Source organism: Acomys russatus, chromosome 27, assembly GCF_903995435.1.
Source record: "Acomys russatus chromosome 27, mAcoRus1.1, whole genome shotgun sequence".
NCBI classification, from domain to species: Eukaryota; Metazoa; Chordata; class Mammalia; order Rodentia; family Muridae; genus Acomys; species Acomys russatus.
The window spans coordinates 30,159,505-30,179,044 of NC_067163.1; the positions used below are offsets into that span (position 1 = coordinate 30,159,505).

At 41.7% G+C, this 19,540-nt stretch overlaps 1 protein-coding gene across 2 annotated transcripts; it reads left to right on the forward strand.

The window, feature by feature from the left end:
• The first annotated feature begins 306 nt into the window (after nucleotides 1-306).
• Slc7a2 (solute carrier family 7 member 2) lies at nucleotides 307-19,261 on the forward strand. 2 transcript variants are annotated; one of them, XM_051169638.1, is made up of 11 exons: nucleotides 307-719; nucleotides 1,637-1,792; nucleotides 5,140-5,305; nucleotides 7,172-7,305; nucleotides 8,193-8,415; nucleotides 10,643-10,782; nucleotides 13,600-13,702; nucleotides 15,072-15,277; nucleotides 16,713-16,879; nucleotides 17,685-17,793; nucleotides 19,055-19,261. In XM_051169638.1, the coding sequence occupies exons 1-11, from the start codon at nucleotides 344-346 to the stop codon at nucleotides 19,249-19,251; spliced, it is 1,977 nt and encodes a 658-aa protein (XP_051025595.1). In that variant the 5' UTR covers nucleotides 307-343; the 3' UTR covers nucleotides 19,252-19,261. The 2 variants fall into 2 exon arrangements, with proteins under 2 accessions (XP_051025595.1, XP_051025596.1); XM_051169639.1 differs by lacking the exon at nucleotides 10,643-10,782 and adding an exon at nucleotides 10,984-11,120 and having other exon boundaries at nucleotides 308-719.
• The last annotated feature ends 279 nt before the right edge of the window (nucleotides 19,262-19,540 follow it).

Genomic DNA, 19,540 nt, shown 5'->3' on the forward strand with positions numbered 1-19,540 from the left:
TATTGCCTTGCCTTCTAGTGAGGGTTAAATAAGCCACCAGAAGAAATGCATTCCTTTCAACTTATCTACAAAAAGTGAAATAATTAATCCAAATAGTTAATCTTTTAAGTCGTTGTTTTCTTCCCCTCCCCAAAAGCTATTTGTTGGAGTACCTCTAATTTGGCATGTGTGAGTGAACCCCAGAAATGTGTGGCTTCCTCTTTATAAACCCTCCTGGTTGCTCTGAACCAAGTGTCTGTTAGGTAGGGGTGTTGTCTTTCTTTGATCAGTGGGAGAGAAGAGAGCCTCAGATCCCTCCTGCTAACCCCTCCCTCTCCTTTCTCCTGCAGGTTACCCCTTCACCATGATTCCCTGCAGAGCGGTGCTGACTTTTGCACGCTGTCTGATCCGGAGAAAAATCGTCACGCTGGACAGTCTAGAAGATTCCAAACTCTGCCGCTGCTTAACCACCATGGACCTCATTGCCCTGGGGGTCGGAAGCACTCTGGGTGCTGGTGTTTACGTCCTGGCTGGGGAAGTGGCCAAAGCAGATTCTGGCCCCAGTATTGTGGTGTCTTTCCTCATCGCCGCCCTGGCCTCCGTGATGGCAGGCCTCTGCTATGCTGAATTTGGGGCCCGGGTCCCTAAGACTGGATCTGCATATCTCTACACATACGTCACGGTCGGAGAGCTATGGGCCTTCATCACTGGCTGGAATCTCATTCTGTCCTATGTTATAGGTATGTTTCAAAAACAAGTGTCAGTTGTGTTCAGGGTAAAGCTAGCTCTCCAGAGGGCCTCAGCACTAAGGCAAACCTGTACTTTTCATCTGTGGGGTGCTCCTAAGGGAATCACTTGTTCCCCTCTTATTTTTTCATCTCTAAAATACATCTTCATTGCGGAAGTTTCTGATTTTTGCTTCCACTTTGAATTTGCTATTCTTAATGAGCTTAAAAATTGTTTGGAGCTTTGAAAATACTTTTTTTTTTTTTTGGTCTTTTCATGAGTTTGTATGTGTATGTGTGTGAGGGGGTGTTCACATGTATGCTGTGTACCACATGCTTCTGTGCATGGGGAGATCAGAGAATGATGTGAGGTTTCTTCCTTGTTCTTTGAGGCACAATCTCTCCATTGAGCCCAGTGGTTACATTCCAGCTAGTCTTGGCCAGCTTGCTCTGGGGTACTGTCTCTGCCTTCTAAGGCTAGTCTTATAGGCTGTGCTACCCAGTGGTACTTACTTAAAGGTCTGAACTGACATCCTGCTTGTGCAATATATGCTTTAAGTACTCAGCCATCTCTCCAGCCTCTAAAATGGTTCTTTACTGCAAATAAAGCTGCATGGTATACGCGCTTAATTGTAACTACAGCTGGGCAGTTAAATAGGCTGGCTATGCACACCTGTATGAGGTCTGCCTGGGCTGCATAGCAAGACCCTGCACATAAAAAAAATAAATAAATGAATAAATAAATAAATAAATATTTAAAAGAACAAAGAGAGAAAGAGTATTCTTGTGATCTTTTTAATTACAATATAGTAATTAAAATTTTCAGTTGGCATGAACTAAGCCAGGTTTATGCAGGTATCAACTAAACAGATGATGTTATGTTAATTTTCTACCAGTAGCGTTTTATTCTCTGACCTCTCTGTTTTGAGTAGGTACATCCAGTGTCGCAAGAGCGTGGAGTGGCACCTTTGATGAACTTCTTAATAAACAGATTGGTCAGTTTTTCAAGACATACTTCAAAATGAATTATACCGGCCTGGCGGAGTATCCAGACTTTTTTGCTGTGTGCCTTATATTACTTCTGGCAGGTAAGAAAAGCCCCTCATATGCCATTTCCTTCTAATGAACCACACTAATGAGCCCAGGAAGGTAGGCTGCACAGACTTTGGAGCCTGAGTTCTCCGAATGAGGTCAGCATATGACGTCATGCCCACAGGGTCACTGCAGGCTTCATGTTCCCTCTGTTTCATGAAGAGGATGAAATGTACAGGAAAGGTTGAAACTGCACTTCTGGGTCATAGGATGAAGATAATCAATTTTTGTTTAGAGAGCATCAATTTTTAGTACTAATCAGAGATTAGTATATTAATACTAATCATAGATATTCAAGAATAGGAAGAGCATTTCTCTCTCTCTCTCTCTCTCTCTCTCTCTTTTTTTTTTTTTTTTTTTTTTTTTTTTTTTTTTTTGGTTTTTTGAGACGGGGTTTCTCTGTGTAGCTTTGGCTGTCCTGAACTAACTTTGTAGACCAAGCTGGCCTTGAACTCACAGCGATCCACCTGCCTCTGTCTGAGTGCTGGGATTAAAGGCATGCACCACCACCGCCCAGCTCAGGAAGAGCATTTCTATAAGAAAAAAACAAAACAAAACAAACATAGAATTCCATGGTATTTCATCCTGTTAAATGCAACTAGAATCATTAGCCAACATATTATATATAGAAAAAACAGTAGAGTTTTCCTGCCATGTATCTCCTATAGACATCTGCTTGAAAAGCAGGCATTCAGCTCACCTGGTGTTCTCTAATGCAGATATCCCATAGACAGGCGTACTTGACATAGGACCCTTCACCTTTCATCAGTGTGTAGCATAGTGGCTTAAACAGGTGCAAGAACTACAGAAGAGGCATCTAGATTTTTCCATCTTTCTCTGCTTATTGCTACTTGTGGAATTTAAAAGGCATGCTTCTACTTTCCCTCCCTTATTGCGTTCATCATGAAATGGGAACGTCACACACTCCCTTGCACAGATCCTTGCTTGGCAGCCATTTTAGTGTTTGAGTATAGCTGATCCCTGCTGTCCCTGATGTTGATTATTTGAACATTTTCTGTTGTAACTGTCCTTCCTATCTGCAGACACTCTTAAAGCCAATCTGTAGGCACCTCTCTTAAAACTGTTTTCATTTATTGCTGTTTCTAAATGCCTCTTTCTCCCTTCACCTCCCCAATCCTTTCCAACACCCCAACACCAGGTAGGAGAGAAAGAAGGTTAGCAGGGAGAGAGGGGTGTAGTTTTCCTTAGCTACTTTCTAGTGGTTAGGGTCATTGGGTTCCTTGGGTCAAGTCCAGTCTTTGTAGTTATGATATGTCTAACTTTCTGTGTTGCTTTTAAGTAGCCTCTCTTTCCTAGGGACATGTGGGTTATTCTAACATGTTCACATTTATAGGCAACATGTTAAGGTTAAAGCCATCTATAAAGCTAGGAAGTGAAGTTTATTGTTAGCATTCGCCTAACACACACAAGGCCCTGGGCTCTATACTTACCACTGAAGTAAACCTAATGAAGTCATTTTTAAATGATGGTAATGGAAAATATATACCATAAATGATTGACAGTCGATAGCATTAATATGTAAATACCTCTTATAAATCAGTACAAATAAAATATTCTGATTTAAAATTTGTGCAATGTAAATGGGGCCAAATCTTGCTTTGTATAAAGATGCACGCCCTGGGGCGGGGGAGATGATTCAGGGGGAAAATTGCCTGCCATTGTAAGCGTGAGAATGTGAGTCTGCATCCGCAGAACTTATCTAAGAGCTCGGAATGGCAGTATGCATCTGTAACCTCAGCACTGGGCGTGTGTGAGTGGGGATGTAGGGGGCAGTGAGGCAGCTGGATCCCTGGATCCCTAGAGCCTACTGGACAACTAACCTAGTCAAACTGAGGAGCTACAATTACAGTGGGAGGCTATCTCAAAAATGAGTTGCAGAGCAATCGAAGACACCTACATCAGCCTCTGACCTCCACATGCATGGTCATGCACATATGCACACACCCACACAGACATGCATATATACTAAACACCACACACACACACACACACACACACACACACACACACACACACACATATACACGCGTGCGCATACATTTACATTGCATGCCCTTCCATACACTCTTTCAGTATATCCTGACTGCAGTTTCCCCTTGCTCCACTCCTCCCATCCCCTCCACCCCAACCTCTTTTCTCTCCTCGATCCACTCTGTTTTTCTTCCAGAAAGGAACAGGCCTCCCAGAGATATCAACCAAACACAGCATACAATAAGACTAGGCATAAGCCCTCCTGTCAAGGCTGGGTGAGGCAACCCAGTAAGAAGAAAAGGGTCCCCATATCAGGCAAAAGAGTCAGAGACATCTCTGCTCCCACTGTTAGGAATCTCACAGAAATATGAAGCTACACAACCACAGCATGTATGCAGAGGGCCTAACACAGACCCGTGCAGGCCCTGTGACTGCTGCCTCAGTCTCTGTCAGCCCCTGTGAGCCCTCATTAGTTGATTCTATCAGCCATGTTCTCCTGATGTTCTTGACCCCTCTGGCTCCTTCCGTTCTTCTTCCCCATCTTCCATGGGGTTCCCTGAACTCCAAGGGGAGGGACCCTTCCATACACTCTTAATTTACAGAAGACTGTTGTAAGGAAAATATTAGAAAATGCAGAAAGATATTTATAAAATACAATGATGTCAGTGCTGTTTATAAAATAAAACCAAGAGTGACCTAATTGTCTATAAATAAGGGATTAAAGGATTTCCACATAGTATGTTATGCAGCTGTCGAAACTGCTGATGTATTTGTTGAGGCAAGAATAATGTGTGTGCGTGTGTAGAATTCTTCAGGGCTCCCATAATTGATCTTTACTTTCTATACTGTTCTGTTTCCCCAAACAACTTGAATAGGATATTTACATTCCTGTTATAAAGTAAATCTACTCAGATGGGAATAGACTCACCAGGGAACTCTGGTGGCGGGACGGGGTTGGAATGGCACGTAGAATACTTATTTTCTGGTGATACAGTCAGAAGTTACGTGGCAGACTTATGAATGGACTTTTTCATTAGCTTTGAAGGACAGTCTTTCACATTAAGTCATCTACCTGTTCCTACCATGGCGACAATAACCAGAGTTACTAGGCTTACACAGAGAGCGTGGAATCTCTTGCGTGTGGGCAGCGTATGCTTCCAGAAATCAAAATCAGTGCTGTCTCCAAAGGCTTCACAGTAAAGTGATGGATTTCTGAGCTAGCAATAGAATTGAAGAAATGGAAGGTAGATATAGGAATGCTGGGGCAATGGCAGCTAAGGCATGTATTGGCAATAGTATTGCCTTTCTTATGGGTAAAGGGCCCACACTGATGCCTTCTCTTTTTCCACAGGTCTATTATCTTTCGGAGTGAAAGAGTCAGCTTGGGTGAATAAATTCTTTACAGCTATTAATATCCTGGTCCTGCTCTTTGTCATGGTGGCTGGGTTTGTGAAAGGAAATGTGGCTAACTGGAAGATCAGTGAAGACTTTCTCAAAAACATATCAGCAAGTGCCAGGTAAAATAGCTAGTCCCTCTTGCACTGCCCTCTTCCCCACTCTCCCCTTCCTCTCTCTTCCCTTCTCCTCCTCCCCTTCCTCCTGCTGAGCTCTCCACTCTCACTGTGTTACTTCTTTTTAAGAGAGTGTGCTTGCGAGTTCTCTGTAGACAACCTTTCTCTGTCTTGGTGCTGCAACCCTTTCCAGGGGGCATGGTTCTGGGGTGCACCTCCTCTTCCCAGGCTCCCCTCCTAAGGCAGAGCCATCATGTGAAGCTCTGCAGCTGCCGACTCCCAACCTCAGCTTCTATGGCAGCGTGGAACCACCAGAAGAGCGTCACCTCTGCTCAGCAACAGCACTAGGGATATTTTTGATTTTTGCATCCTGGAGTTTGTCTTTTGGGACCATTTTTTTTTTCATTGCATATTTTCAGGCTTTTAAGAATTTTGGAAGCCAGCCATGATGGTGTAAGTAAGTGGGAGGCATAAGCAGGTGAACCTCTGTGTTCGAGACCAGCCTGGTCTATAGAGTAAGACTCAGGACAGCTAGGTTTATACAGAGAAACCCTGTCTTGAATCCCCTATACACAAAATTATGAAGCCATTTTATTCTTATTAGTGAAATAACTTCCATAAGCAGAAATAAGACTACAGAAATATCTATTGCATGGCATAAAGTGAGTGCATATTTTTTAATTTATATGTCATTTACAGTCATCCTAACAAGGGAAAGATAGCATCTACTAATCTTATGCTTTTTAATATATGGTAAGATACTAAACTTTCACTATGATTAATTGAGCCTATGGGATTCTGTTTCATTCTTTTTTATCTTCTAAGAAAATTTTGTGGGGGGTTTTATTTTATTTTATTTTTTTATGTTTGGAATGTGTGTGTGCGCGCACTTGTGTGTCTGTGTGTGTGTGTGTGTGTCTGCGTTTGTGTGTCTGTGTCTGCATGACTGAGATGGGTGTGTGTATGTATCTGTGTGTATGTACCTCTATGCATTTGTGCATCTGTATGACTTTGTCAGAAGACAGTTTGCGAGCGTTGATTGTTTTCTTCCAAGATTTTGTTCTGATCCTGGGAATCGAACTGTGCTTGCCAGGCTTGGTGACAAGTGATTTTACATACTCCTCGGCCCCTAAGTGAATTTTAAAGATGTACAGTCTGCCTTTCTTTTTGTTTCATGAGTTAAAAATTAATTTTTATGGGGGAAATGAAGAAAAAGTTTCTTTCTTTTTTTGTTTTTTGTTTGTTTGGTTTTTGAGACAGGGTTTCTCTTGTAGCCATGGCTGTCCCGGACTCTCTTTGTAGATTAGGATGGCCTTGAATTAACAGAGATCTGCCTGCCTCTGCCTCCAGACTACTGGGATTACAAGCATGCCCCACCATGCCTGGCTGAGGAGAAAGTTTCTTACCTTTAGGTAGAGCACAGCTCACGCATGGAATCTCTGATGTCATCCAGCACCAGTCTATGTAGATCAGCACACTGGTACACACAGGAGCCTGAGGCAAGAGGATTGATACAAGTTTAAGTGTAGCCTGAGCTATATTGGAGATTCAAGGCTAAGGTGGACTCAGTGAGATACACACACACACACACACACACACACACACACACACACACACACACACATAATTTGGTCTGGGCCTTCTGTATTTGCTGTTGAATAGCCTCTAATCGGATGTCAGTGACATAGAAGGTCATTGTGCGGGAGTCTACCATAGTCTCCCTAACAAGATGACAGAATCAAGTTTTGGCTTTATATACCTTAGCCTCAAAGAGCGAATGAGCAACATCAGTCTTCCAAGGATGCAGTTAGAGAAATCATCAGAAAGTGCCGTTTCCACAAAATGGCTGACTGTTTCTGTCCTTCTCCTCAGAGAACCACCTTCTGAAAACGGAACGAGCATCTACGGGGCTGGTGGCTTTATGCCCTATGGCTTCACGGGCACATTGGCTGGTGCTGCAACTTGCTTTTATGCCTTTGTGGGTTTTGACTGCATTGCAACAACTGGTAAGGGCACTGTCTCCTCGAGAGATAGAAGCAAAGGGTACCACATGAGTAGCCATGGGTACAGTAGAGTAGCAAGGAAAGGGGATGTGATGTGAGGTGGGAAGCATACAAATTCCCGCTCCACCGGCAACCCATCTCGGTGAAGCGCTCTCAGGGCGTTGGTTCTGTGCTGTCAAGAGTGGCCCCGCCCCTGAGGATATTATGAAGACCAGCTGAGACAACACATCCGGTTGATCCCATGAGGAATCTTACCTGCTGCTCACAATTCTATCTTTAACCCTTTAACTGAAAGTGCTGTCCCCTCCAGATGGTTATCATCTTAAGTTATCTTCTCACTCACCAGGCAAATTATTATGTCAATTCTTTTCTTTGTATCCCAAAGGACAAAATCCTCACCCCGGAGTCTGTCTACCTTTCGAGTTGCGTAGCCTTATAATTGACTGTGTTTGGAGAGCTTTGTAAGAAGGATATTTTGATTTTTTTTTAATGGAATCTACAGTTTCATATAAATATATGAAATCAGTTTATTTGATGCCTTCCAGTTCAGAAGCGTAACAGAATACCAGAGCAGCTGTTTTCCAAGTGACATCAACTGCCAGTCCAGACCTAAACACTTAAAAGTGCTCATGGGGCTTTCCCCCTTTCTGCAAGTAGGAAACTGACTTGGATACTCCATTCTTCTCTTTATATCGTTTTTGTTAATAGCAAAGTATCTTGAAAAAGAGAAGGAAAATTGTATATGAAATAGATAGAACCGCTGAGAAAACAGAAGGGACAAAACCAGGGTAGCATGGCCACCTAGGAGAGGGAGGCTCTGGCCCACAGGAAGTTCCTCACCTGTCTAACTCTTCACTAACCCTGCAAATCTTCTGTTTGCATTTCCTTAGGTGAAGAGGTCCGGAATCCCCAAAAGGCTATTCCTATTGGGATAGTGACGTCCTTGCTTGTTTGCTTTATGGCCTATTTTGGGGTTTCTGCAGCTTTAACACTTATGATGCCGTACTACCTCCTGGATGAGAAAAGCCCTCTTCCTGTTGCATTTGAATATGTCGGATGGGGTCCTGCCAAATACGTGGTTGCTGCAGGCTCCCTGTGCGCCTTATCAACAAGGTACATCACACTGCCCTTGGGACTGGGGCCCTTACAGGTCTTGCAAAGTGTAGCCAACACCTTCGCATTTGCCTTTGTGGGTTGTAAGAGTTGTCCAGTGGTAGAATGCTTGACTAGCATTCTGGAGGCCCAGGGTCAACGCCCTAGCCACTGCTACCACAGGATTGATTTTATGTAGGCTAAAAATATCCTAACATGAGGACCACATTATACAACTATGTGCTCAATGAACAGTTTTCCCAGAATTGCTGTCAGAGAGTGATTACAAAAACATGACCATCAGCAGCTAAGTCAGTTTTTTTTCCCTCCAAGATAATGATAGTATTAGCTTCAGTAGTAATGCGCATAGCACTGGGACTCACAAATATCAGTGTCGCACATAGTCACATGTTATGTTAGACACCTTTGGGTTGGTCATGCTACCGGCATCAGTATTGCCTGCATTGTTTCAGTCAGTCGGAGATATACATAGTTGTCACACTTTGGACAATTCTCCATGAATCAATAGTGTGTCTGGGACTAGTAGCCACACACTGTGTCATTTTTAACCCTAAATGTGCTTCTAACTGTGACAAACTGGGCCTTTTTCCTTTTAGTGCTGATCAGAATGAATTTATTCAAGAGACAGATATTACCATTCTGAAATTACCAGTAGAAATTCTTTATGTAAAAAGACAAGGGGGATTTGAGTGTCAAATGTTCAGATTTTCAGTAGCTACTTATTTAATGTGTCACAGCTCATATCCCGGCTTGCCAGAGTGTCTCATACGTCTAGTTAACATGCCCAAAGCAGAACATACCATTCATGCCACACATCATAGCAGAATGTTCTCACAAAGACCAAAGCTTTTATTTTCCGATATGATTTATCAATGTGGCTTTTATTTTATTTTTTCTTTCAAAAGCATTTTAGTTTCCAGTCCTGATACTACTAAGTGAGTTTAGGAATTATTTATTTGGGTTTCTTAGTTATCTGCTCTTGGTGAAGTTCATTATGAAGAATTTCCAATAGTTTAAATTCCAAACTGTAAAGATACTGTGCCACCATGATCCTTGAAGGAGTGAAAAGAGTCCCCTGTGGCTGTGTCAACCATTGATACAGAGCATGCTCCTGTGGTTGGTCCTTACGTGTATATAAGAATTTTGGAAACTTAAACTATGCTGTCAACTTTGGGGGAAAAGTGTTTCTTAGTTTACTGTGTTGAGTTGGTGTTGCACAGAGACCAACAGCCATATTGATCTAGAAATGTTAAACTTAGTTTTTTTTTCCATTCGTGCAAGGATATCACACTGTTTTAAATATGTATGGTCTTTTCTCTGGAGGTTTGATGACAAAAACTAATAACGCATTCTCTAATGAAAAAAAACAGATTAAGAGATGAGGTCTTGCTGTGTAGCCACAGTTGGCCTGGTGCTCACTGTGAAGTCTAGGCTACCCTCAACTGTTCAGCAATCTCTGCCTCAGCTTCTCAGTCAATAGGTTTCAAGCATTAACCACCATGCTTGTCGCCACCCACAGACTTTTAATATCACATATTTTACCTCTTTTTCTTACATAGTTACTTTTACAACTGAATCATACATGGAATGGTGCAAGCAATAAACATAAATAATTCTATTTATCTTATGCAAAAAATTGTACATTAAGCCTCACTGTTACTAACACTTAATTGTAGCTCCTTCTATATACTAAACCTATAGTATGTCCAATTAAACCATTCTTTACCTTGATAATTTTGATAACGACATATATCAAAGATCAAACTATAAAATGCAAAATCATGGTAATATGAAAATTCATAATTACTATATAATGGGTGGCTTACTGTGACATAAGACTGATTAATCTTTTTAATTACATGTTAATTTGGGAAATTTGTTTTCTGAATTATTAACACTTGAGACATTTTCGTGGTTCATACTTCATTTAATTTTGTGAAGTCTAACTTATTTTTAATTCAGTAACAATCATGGATAGAACCGAATGACTTGCAATGTTGTTTTTAGTCTTATAATTTGGTTGAGCAAATATCTGCAAGAGTAAAGCATAACACAATAGCCGTTATCGGCAGATGTGTTTTAATGCCCAATCATGGTTCACTTTAAGGCTGTGGAATCTTTGGTCATAGCTGTCATGCTGAGTGTCATACAATCACTGTGTTTCTGTTCTGGGTGTGGTCTTGCATGAATGTGTTTGCCATACTGCATGTCTCTGCTTTTTACTCAGTCTTCTTGGATCCATTTTCCCAATGCCTCGTGTAATCTATGCTATGGCGGAGGATGGGTTGCTTTTCAAATGTCTAGCTCAAATCAATTCCAAAACGAAGACACCAATAATTGCTACTTTGTCGTCGGGTGCAGTGGCAGGTGAGAGAGTTGGCTTTTACTAAGAAAAGGGGGATCGATTTTCATCAAGAACTCTGGAAAGTGTGGACAGGTGGTTTTCTGTTCTGATTAACATAAAGTTCAATAACTGTGACTCTCCTATTTTTATTTCTTTGTATACCTATATGTACCCTGGTAGAGTAATACTTAACTCACGTTGGATTATGAATTTTTCTATTCTAGTCTTCTGGGTTCTATGTTCCCCTTACCCCGCATTCTGTTTGCCATGGCCCGGGATGGCTTACTGTTTAGATTTCTTGCAAGAGTGAGTAAGAGGCAGTCACCCGTTGCTGCCACGTTGACTGCGGGGGTCATTGCTGGTAAGCCTTACAAACACAGGTTTCTCCATCATTGGACTAAAACGTGTTGTGGGCATGCATGGACATAAAATGGGTCTGCATGCTATGCATGTAAGTTAAAGGCAAAATCATGGATAAATTTGTGTATTGGTGTTGGGATAAATCTCTTACAATTATGGTGATGGTGAAACACTGAAATTTCATTCTTAACTAATTAGGGAGTCTATTATTTTACTACTTAACCATTCGGGCATCTAACAAATGTGCAAAGCATTGTTAACTCCATTATGTATTGGGTATTCCTCTTCTAATTGACGTATGAGCACATAAAATTGTAGTTTGCGCACAGGAAAATATGTCAGTTGGATAATTGCCTAATTTTAGAAGTACTAATTTTAAAATAACGACGGCAGGATTTTTGAAAAGCTAAACATTACCAGTCTTTAATCTAATGTAAGAAGAGAAATGCCAAGATAATCTAAAGTTGCTCATGTCCTCTCCTCCCAGAATGCATGCCCAGCAGGCTTAGACTTGCACCCTCTCGGCCCTCATTCACAGCCTTTTAGTAATGTGGACACGTAGGTTTTGCTCCCAGAATCTAGATAGCCTACATTTTTGACATGCTATGATATCCATGTAAACTACCTCTGGCCAGATTCTTAGAGAATGCGGAAATTTCCAGGAATAGTATAGACTGAGAAAATGATCTTAAGGGTCCTGACTCAGGAAGTAAGAGAAAGACTGTAGCAAGCTTTACAGCTATATGAAGTGGAACTGCCTCAGGAATAGCTGTTCAAATAAGCACTTCGACTTTGTTGAGACTCTATAAAGTGCCGGGAATTTGGGATTGAGAATGTTTTATTCCGTATCCAGCTGGGTTTTCCTTTCAGGTCAGGAAGCATTTGTCTGAGTGACTTTACCTGGCAGACATCTTCTTCATCTGCCACTTGAGACATATGTTGGAAGATCAAATCACTTATTTTTCTTAGGCTTAAATTTTTGCCCCCATAAAATGAAGATATTTCTAGGTCAGAAGTTCTCAACTTGTGGGTCGCAACCCCACAGAGGTCACATGCCAGATACCCTGAATATTACATATTTATATTATAATTTATAACAGCCACAAAATTATATTAATGAAATAGCAAAGAAACTGTTTCATGGCTTGGGGGGTCACCACACCATGAGGAACTGTATTAAAGAGTCTAATCATTAGGAAAGTTGAGAACCAGTATTCTAGGTGACTTAAAGTCCACTTTTTATTAAGCAGCTCATTATGATGTTAAAAGATAAGCCATGTCATAAAAATTCCTCATAAAGTCAAAATCTTTCCCATTAATGATTCTACTTTGAATCTAGAATTTTAAAGATAACTTAGCTTCTCCTTCCTTTGGGAAGAATGTATTTTAACAGTATTATAAGACAATGACAATAATAATTTAAAGTATCATTACACTAGTAGAATATTTTTACATTCTCACACCCAAATTTGTATTTTAAACTTAGATCAGAAAGTTTATATGAGTAATTAATGTTTGGCTATCTGCAGTCATTACAAACATACTAAAATGTTAATAATCTGTTATATAAGTTTGTTAGTAATGAAATATTTGCAGAGTGAAGTGTGTGGTGTGTATTCAGAGAAAAGATGGCACACTGAGGGCTTGTAGGGACATGAAAGCTCCACCGGTGTCTAACCATTATAACTTTCTTACATCAATCTGTCTATAAGACAGTAATAATCCTATCAAGGCAGACCAAGGGAAGTTGCTGGGTTTTTTAAAGTAAATAATTAAGTAAATAGTCAAATATTGTCCACTTTCTGTAACTAAAAAAAAATCCTCTGCCTGCTAGGATCATTAACTTGAAGATAAAGTGAGCTCATAGGCTATAAAACTTGTAAAGAGGTCTAGCACACTATATAAATTGAACATGGTGTTGTCTGTTTACAAAGGATAGGGAGTATTATGTGGAAAATTCAGCTAATATTAAGGCATTTTTACTTCTTAACATTGTTAGGATTTTGTGTACAGGATCATAAGTTGATCTCTCACATCTAATCTTCCAGAGCATGTGGCTTTAATTTGATTAGAGCAACATTTACTCTACGTGAGTTGTATATGACTTGATACAGGTGGAATTTAAAGTGATTATATAGTTTATATACCAAAAACTGAACTTTCCTAATGATTTTAAAAAGCAATTTCTGGCATTTCCTAGCAGTGTTTATTTACCTTTGAAGATGTCAAAAGACAGTATTCTGCAATATAAAATTTTCACTCTTAGCCAAGCCAAGTATGTTTTAAATAATAAAAAGCCTATGTATTTAGTGTTTTCCAAAGAGATGGGGGCTTTGAAGTCTTAGTGTTAGCAATTTATATCTTATGATGTTGTGACCTTGACCTGTTATTAGTACCAAACTAGAAAAGTGTCAGTCAGTTGTGCCTGCCTATGTGGACAACTGCCTTTGGTTTGACCTTTTTTGTCTGTTTCCCAATAGCTTTGATGGCATTTCTCTTTGACCTGAAGGCTCTTGTGGACATGATGTCTATCGGGACCCTCATGGCCTACTCTCTGGTCGCAGCCTGTGTGCTTATACTCAGGTAAGTGTCCGCTGTTTCTGAAGGGTGTATGCCAGATGGGATATATGGAATAGAGATACGAAGGCCTCCAGAGATCCAGCAGTTTCACCAAAGTGGGAGGCTGTGGCCACTAAAAGCAGTAATGAGTTATGGGAACCCAGCTTGGCCTTTAGAAAAGAACCAAGTACACTTTGGCCTTTACCATTAGCTTGGCCCAGTCTACAAAGGAGTTAATTAAAATGTGTGGAGCTATATAAACGTGTTGTATTTTTAGAACTGTAAATACTAAAAGACTGACAAATAGCGCCCCGTTCTTGACTACTACATGGTACGGTCTTCATTTATTAGCAATGTATCCTGAATATTCTTCCAAGGCAACACATTTATACCTACCGAATATGTGTGACAAAGACCTTACCAAGGAGACATCAACAGATAGACGTAAAGGATGCTCACAAGAAAGGTAGATCTACAGGTGGGATGAACACATAGCTGACTTGAGCATCAGTATAGTAAGGACGTAATGAAGGCTTTATCTATGATAAAAACAGATCTCAGTAAATAGATAACTACTCCAATTGTAAGATGCAAAGCTATAGCATTTGAATTGGTTTCAATAGCATTATAAATTTACACTAATAAATGGTGAGCATTTATGTGTGCATACACGCCAGGATGAATGGATATCAAAATGCTAAAATACTTAATTAGCTATTGGGTGGCTGCCCCTTCCTTCTGTGTTCCTTTGTGTGCTTTCCTTAGTGAATGCGTTTCTCTACATAGAGGGGAAGTATTTCTGACATAAGCAAGGGCTGCAGGTACTAGGAAGTGGAGCAGGCAATACACTGAGGGGCTGTGGCAGAGTAGGGCGAATGATGGACGTAGTTAGGTGCCTGAGGAGCTTAGTGAGCTTATCTCGGTGAAGCAAGATAAATCAGCTGGAAGTGAAGAAACATGGCCAGAAACTGACTAGGATGCAGCCTTTGAACCCCAAGCCAACAAGTGTCTATCCGTAGGTGGGAGCTGTCTCTGTACTGTTCTCATGAATCACAATCCCACTGGGTTCCAGAGGCTTCAGATACCATCCTGTTGCCATAAGTGCTCTATCTTTCATTTTAACTTTATTTATTTATTTATTTATTTATTTTTGCATCTACTGTTTAGCATTCTAATTAAACAGCAATAAGAGGGACTCCAGAGTTAACGTGGGTGTTTTATGGAAGAAGTTTGTGGCCAGGTTCAGCACACGGTGGGTTGAAGTCATGAGCAGTGTCACCTGACTGCACACACTATGATTTTGTAAAGAGTCTCACCAAAGAGTTTAAAGTAATAGTTTCATTTTGGGCGATGAGATTAAAAAGACACCAACCAACATTTTATTTGGGCATAGGTACCAACCTGGCTTGTGTTATGAACAGCCCAAATACAACCCTGAGAAAGAAATTCTGGAATCATGTACCACTGCGACTTCGAAAAGTGAGTCCCAGGTCACCATGCTGCAAGGACAGGGTTTCAGCCTACGAATCCTCTTCAGCCCCTCTGCTCTGCCCACACGACAGTCGGCTTCCCTCGTGAGCTTTCTGGTGGGATTCCTGGGTAAGTCTGCACGGCAGATGTTGGAAGGCCTGATAGGTGTGGGTGTGTAGAACCAGAGTATGTGGAAAGAAAAGGACAAGGCCTCCCACTGCCTGGGGATGTTAGCGGCCTGAGAGGTGAAATTTGTATTTCACAGAGATAATGGTAGCTGAGGTCATGTTATACTGTGAGGAAGATTTATGAGCTGTAGAGATGGCTCTGTGGATAAAGCACGTGCTACACAAATGTGAGGCTGTGAGTTAAGGGTCTCCAAGACCCATGTGACGCTGGATAGAGAAGCGCATGCCTGTCATGCCGGCGTGGTTGTGGCAAGATGAAAGGAAGAAAGAGAACTCCCCAGATGCTTGAGTGCCAGCGACCTTGATGTATACACTGGCAAATAAGAGACACTGCCTCGCCAGGTGTGGTGGTGTGCACGCCTTTAACCCCAGCACTCGGGAGGCAGAGGCAGGTGGATCTCTGTAAATTTCAGGCCAGCCTGGTCTATGAAGTGAGTCTAGGACAGGCAAGGCTACATAGAGAAACCTTGTTGAGAGGGGGGAGAGGGCACTGCCTCAAATAAGGTGGAAGGTGTTAACTAATGTCCAACATTATCTTTGGACTTCCACATACAGACTATGGCACACATGTTCCCACAGTCACACATACACATACAAAAGCAAGGAGTTCCTGTAGTAAGCATAGCAGAATCACACAAACTAGCTTAGGGTGCTCCCTGTGTTTAAGAATCAGGCCAAGTAACAAAACTGGCCCCGATGGTATTGGGAAGCAATATAGAAAAGATGCCTAATCATCCATGTGTTTAGTGTTATCCACTGGCTGTTTTCTGTATGCTGAGCCCTGTGCTGGGCACTTGGGGTGGTGAGGCAGACTGCCCTTGCTCTTGAGGATTGTACACTACGATCATGGCAAACTAGGGCAGAGCAGGTTTCTCCGAGAGTGAGTAGGAGGGGCTTTTACCACATACTTGATGATCAGAAGAGGCCTGGCATCATTGCCTGGAATAGGGGGAAAAGATTCAGATCACATGATGATGTCATTTGTTTTCGTTAACCAATAACCTTCATAATGGCTTTGCAAAGGCAAAGTGGCCATTTCTCGTTTGAAAAAAAAATGGAGGCTGTACTGCATCAAAAACATCTATCCATATAATCTGCAAATAGGAAATGAGGACCTCTGGTCACATGACAGACAAAGCAAGGTGTCTGGGCCAAATGGCGAGGTTGCTACTAAGAAGACAGACATGAGAGCATGTACATGATCCTTAGATGGCTGACGTGAACTGTCTCTTTTTCCCAGTGAAGAAAGAAGTGAGGAGTCTCTATGGCAAAGTAGAATATAAAGAATGTGATGCTAGACCAGGGTAGATGACCAGAACTAAGCAATATGAGGGAAGGCTGTGCACTGACTCTGCTTTGTGCCCTGACCACCACAGCCTTTCTCATCTTGGGCTTGAGTATTCTAACCACGTATGGAGTCCAGGCTATCGCCAGACTGGAAGCCTGGAGCCTGGCGCTTCTTGCCCTGTTTCTGGTCCTCTGCACTGTCGTCATCCTGGCCATTCGGAGGCAGCCACAGAATCAGCAAAAAGTGGCCTTCATGGTATGCGAGATCATAGTTAGAAATCCTAATTGTTATGTACGCTTCCTCTGCATGTTTTCTGTGTTTGTTTCATTTGTCTGAACACACATAAGCAGTGAACAGTAGTGTCCAAGTTCTGTGATGAATTCCTTTTAGTCACAGTATTTGAGCTGTATACATGCATGCATACATACGTACATGCATACATATGTACATACATGCTTATATACATACAGTGTACAAATCTTGTGTTGAACAGTATATTGTATCATAAATTCATGGCATTCTCGGTTTAATCCCGAGCACTAAAAATTAAAAATTAAGATTAAATAATAGAAATGAAGGAAAATCATTTCAGAATTTTATTTTCAGAAAATTTGCTACCCTCTTGTGAGGATTTATTCCCACCAAGTGCCTCCCTCTGCAGATTAAATTGTCCTGCCCCACTGGAGCTAGGAGGAGGCTGACTATAAGCAGCACTTCCTGGAAGGGTCCCCCGGGATGCTATATGTACCTAGAGTTCCAGAAGCGTTTCCTGCTGATGGCCTAATGAGACCAGGAAACTCTAAGCTACACTTGACGCCTAAGGCCCATGGTATCTTGTCTGCATGTGCTACCATTCCTTTCAGCTTCCCCAAGTAATGTGAAAGCTGACTTTCCTCTCACTAGTCTCTATAGGAATGGCGTTTACTCATGTTGTCCTTTATGACACTGTGAACTTAGTGACACAGTGTGACTAAGAGTCAGATGCTGGCAGTGCTTCGAGATAACTTGGAGAACTCGCTCTCACAGTAATACAGTATTCAGAGGATGCTTCTTCCCATAGGTCCCGTTCTTACCATTTCTGCCGGCCTTCAGCATCCTGGTCAACATTTACTTGATGGTCCAGTTAAGTGCGGACACATGGGTCAGATTCAGCATCTGGATGGTCTTTGGTAGGTCTTGCAATAATGCCTTACATTTCTGGGCTTTGGTTCACCTTGCTTTGTGGGCTGTGGATACAGGAATGTGCCTTCTCCCTTTCTAAAACTAGAAGCTGCGTTAATCTCCTTCCATTCCGACTTCATAGAATACCTCAACATTTACTTTCTCCTTGGTTTCAGATACCTTTTCTTTCTTTTTCTTTCCTTTCTTATTTTCTTTTGTTCTGAGGATTCAATCCAGGCCTCAGATATACTGCCCCGGGCCTCTATCCCTTCGCCACATTCCACAGCCCTTCAGAGGCTGTTTTTACTTCAGATCTCTCAGTGATCCTGGAGTTCACACGGGTTTTATTTTCTCCAACTTATGAATGGGAAAATGAAGCCCTCAAAAAGTCACCATAACAACCCCAAACTCTTCCTCGGCTTTGTAAAATAGCACTAAAGCATGGCAAGATACATACTTAAAGGTTATTCTCTCCTAAGGATATTTAAAACATTGCCTCCGTTATCCACAGTCAGCATAGCTATTGACAGCCATTTTATGCTCAGGCCTTAGCTGTCCTATTTGACAATAACAGGCAGAAGGATGTCTCTGTCCATTGTGAACACAGGGCATACGTTCCAAACTACCTGACCATCACTCTGATAGTCCACTGCTAGGGTTTCGTGTGTGTGTGGTGTGAGCCTCTGCCTCACCTATCATTCTGCTTAAAGTTAATCTGTTGAGGTTTGAAACATAAGTAGAAAATTTCCACATAACTGTTGTCTGAAAATATTTGTTGAGAGAAAAAAAAATACATTCTACGGGGTTGGGGTGTCACAAATGTAGAGGTGCTTTCTATCTGGATAGGAGATCTGTGTGACATCTTACTTTCACATTCTATTTTTTCTTTTTACAGGCTTTAAATTTTTTTATTTAAGTATGTTTTAAGTTGAAATATAATTACATGACTTTTCCCTCCTCCATTTCCTCCCTCCAGCCCCATCCAGGCACCTGCCTCTAAGCTGTCCTATTCCATCTCGCACAGACACAATACTCTCAAGTTGATAGCCTCTAGAGCAACAACTATTGACTGCAGGAAGAGGAATTAGCCTGTCCTAGGGATGAGCCCCTTATTGGCTGTCCAGTGCAGCATGGTCAGCCCTGAAACCATATCCATGTGGATAATTTCCTAAGGTTCCACAGAAAGAAAGGGGGAGACTTACTGTATCAGACGACCCCGCATTAAATAAAACATTTCCTAACACATTCGTGTGCTCTCTCTCCCCAAAGGCTTTCTGATTTACTTCGCTTATGGCATCAGGCACAGCTTGGAGGGTAACCCCAGGGATGAAGAAGATGATGAAGATGCTTACTCAGACAACATCCCAGCAGCAACAGAAGAAAAATCTGCCATGCAAGCAAATGACCATCACCAAAGAAACCTCAGCTTGCCTTTCATATTTCACGAAAAGACAAGTGAATGCTGATGTTGCCCCCTGCCCCCATCTTACCACACGTGTCTTACAATGAGTAAAACTACGGCAGGCGTCACCATCGTGTTTGGTTGTCATGGGTTTGCTGCAGACGTGGTTCACCTAACTTACACTTCCTCCTCTAGACAGCTTCTCCTCGGATGGTGAATTATGTGTGTGTTGTGGGGGAACAGACTGAGGGTGCTCCTCAGTGATGAGTATCCCCAAAACAATGTGTCCGTGTGCATACATGTATTTTTGGGAATGTGAGTGTTAAATGTCGCCAGATTTTACTACTAATGCT